Raw genomic sequence first — 2,883 nt, 5'->3', positions numbered from 1 at the left:
ATCAAAACCCAGAGTGAGTTTTAAATATTTTATATTAGGTGTAAATAGTGAAGGAATATAAAGTTGATGTGATTAGCGCTAACATCTACTGTTTCTTTTTTCTTGGTAACTAACCCCGTGTTTATTTTAAAATGCAGTTTTTTTACAGTCATTGTTTGAATAGCATAAAGTGTCATATCAGAAAAACTAGAACATTTTAAATTAATTATAAAAGTATTAATTTTATATACATACCCATTTCTTAGAATATTTACTTAATATCACACTTCTAAAAGCTAAAAGAAAGATTATATAGAGTGCCGTACAAGTTGATATATCATTCAATGATTGTTTATGAAGATTATGATTAAACTGAAGATGACTTCTCAAAGTTGTAGAAAGAACAAAATAATATCATGGTACTATGATGAAGCAAACTTAAAATTCATATTTTTTGGTAATTAAAAATTTTAAATTCCTATAATTTAATTTTTATTTATATTACCAACATGCTTGTCTGGTATGTGGCCAAGTCTCTGATGTTACTTTTTTTTTTGCATATAATGTAGGCCTAAAATGTTATTTTACATTACTTCTTTATAAACTTCATATATCTAAAGTTTGTTTGATTAATATTTATGAGGTTTTTGAGTCATTTTCAATTCACTATATAGCAATTTAAGTGTATGAATAGTATTATTTGATTGTGTCAAATTTATTATTTGGTATTTAACCCTTTTGCGTTGAGCTCGTGAAATTTGTGGAAACCGATTTGCGAGTTTCACTTGTACAACAATACATGCAGTAACTCTGAGATTTCTTAACGTATCCTCTCAAAAATTCGTAAGATTTTGTCAAAGATCAAGAGTATCTTCTAAGCAAATAATGATGTTATTATAATTAATTTGACTAAAATATATTATTTTTCCATTGTAGTTACTTACATTCAAACTATTAAATCAAGTGCGAGGTGGTTTTCATTTTAAGTATAAAAATACTTTTCTTCATCTTATAATTTTCATTTTTTATTTGCATAATCTCTAGAACCTCCTAAAATGGTATAAAATTTTTTTAAGATAAATGTTTTTTTATTTTTCAATTTCTCTACCATGTCACTAACTAGCTATTGTCATCAACATACTATGCAATTAAATAATTAAAATTAGGAAGTAGAAAAAAAAATACATACCTTTGTTAATTTTTAATGTTTTATTTTCATTTCTTGTCCTTTACCACTTATTATTCATTTTGACACAAGTCAACGGTGCCCTCGAGGCATATTACAATTTCTCTGGGAGATATGCGTAATCCTTTTGCAAAAGTTTTGTTCGGCATGTAATATTGTAAGCCTTGAGAACAGACCCAAAGTATATTTAAAATATGTTTAAACTTTTTAAATTACACGTTTTAATATGTAACTAATATGTAATTAACTAAAATATAATAGTAAGAGCTAAGTACAATTTAAACTGTATCTCTGATTATAACATATTTAGGTAAGAAACAACCGTAAGCACTATAACCCGATCAAGCTGGCAACAATACTAGAGTCAATTTCATGTAATCTGTGAAGACCATTGCGTGTCAATTTAAAAATAACTTGTTACCTTACATTGTAAAATGAGCTCTTTCTAATGACTATACACATGTGTAAATAAAACAAACAAATCTGTTGAAGGTGTATGTGGCTTCTGTCAAGTTGAAAAAATGTATTACTTATTTCAACTGTATTCATTCAAAGAACTTTGAAATGAATGGCTCAAAAGGTTTAGACGTACCTGTACTCAACTAACATTGTATTATTGAAGATATATAGAACCAAAGTAGAGAATTTTCATAGCTCGTTGTCACGTGTCAACACATCTGAAGGTTTAAGTAGTTTTTAAAGGTTAATTTTCAAATAAAAGACCAGGATGAAATGAAATATCAAATCATAACATACCTTATAATATTAATTTCATTCGCATACATTGATAGTAAAGGTGTTTAATTAAACTTTGAATGTAAGACAGTGACTTGTACAGAAAAGCGTTTAATGGAGTTCCCCTCACAAAAGGGTTAATAAATGTATTGCAGACTTACTTTCTTTTCACCAAAGGTAAAATCAAAAATGTAATCTGTGCCGTAGAGGCCTAATGTATTCTGTAATACACCACATCCTCTACTGTGAACTGCAGTTTTGCTAATTCAAGGCTCATCAAAAAAGTAACTTTATAATGTATTTGTTGGATTAAGTTGAAGTTTTTGAAAATCTCAGTTTCAATTGAAACAAATAAGAAATGAATATTGTTGTTACAGAAGAAAACTCAGTTTCTATTTATTTGTTATTTAATAATATATTGATGAAACCCATAAATATTAAACAGCATTCAAAGCCTTGAGATATTTTTTGTTAAAAAGAATACAGTAATTGATGTTTTCATATATACACGAACCTCTTGATCACACAGAGGAACTTCTTGAGTTCCGAGCCAAGCAGGAGAAGGCACTTGCTGATGACCTGCGTTCATCCCTAGAAGCAGAAAAATCCAGAAACAGTGAACTGGTTTCTAAATTAAATGAACAACGCAGTAACTGTTTACGTCTTGAAAAGGCTTTGGTGTCATTGGAAGAAAAGCTTTCTCAACTGAGACAAGCTTCAATCGAAGATAAGAAACAAATTGAAAACTACGTGTATGTTATATTGTTACATCTTGTTTGAGAAATACTATTACGGTCAAAATACATTAAAATTAACTTCAGATAGTCTTACAAAGTGTCCTAATGATTGCAAAAGCTAAATATTTTAGTTACTATTTTAATGAAATATAGATAGTTACACAGACAACTGGGGAGGAACAGGAAATTTGGTAAATAATACATTAGATGTATATTTTCTTTTCTAGAGTGGGTAAGGTAAACCAA

General features: G+C 28.3%; 1 protein-coding gene across 1 annotated transcript in view; it reads left to right on the top strand.

Annotated features, from left to right (window-relative positions):
- LOC106466914 (pericentrin-like) overlaps nucleotides 1-2,883 on the top strand; it is a gene marked incomplete at its 5' end in the record, with an annotated part of 13,354 nt that continues 10,471 nt past the window's right edge. The window contains 2 exons of the mRNA XM_013927223.2: nucleotides 1-13; nucleotides 2,430-2,652. Coding sequence (XP_013782677.1) covers nucleotides 1-13; nucleotides 2,430-2,652 — 236 coding nt within the window. The remainder of the gene's footprint in view (nucleotides 14-2,429; nucleotides 2,653-2,883) is intronic.

This window comes from Limulus polyphemus, unplaced genomic scaffold, assembly GCF_000517525.1.
Source record: "Limulus polyphemus unplaced genomic scaffold, Limulus_polyphemus-2.1.2 Scaffold2422, whole genome shotgun sequence".
NCBI classification, from domain to species: domain Eukaryota; kingdom Metazoa; phylum Arthropoda; class Merostomata; order Xiphosura; family Limulidae; genus Limulus; species Limulus polyphemus.
The sequence above is the reverse complement of the archived record's forward strand: the minus strand, read 5'-3'. Positions and strand labels throughout refer to the sequence as shown.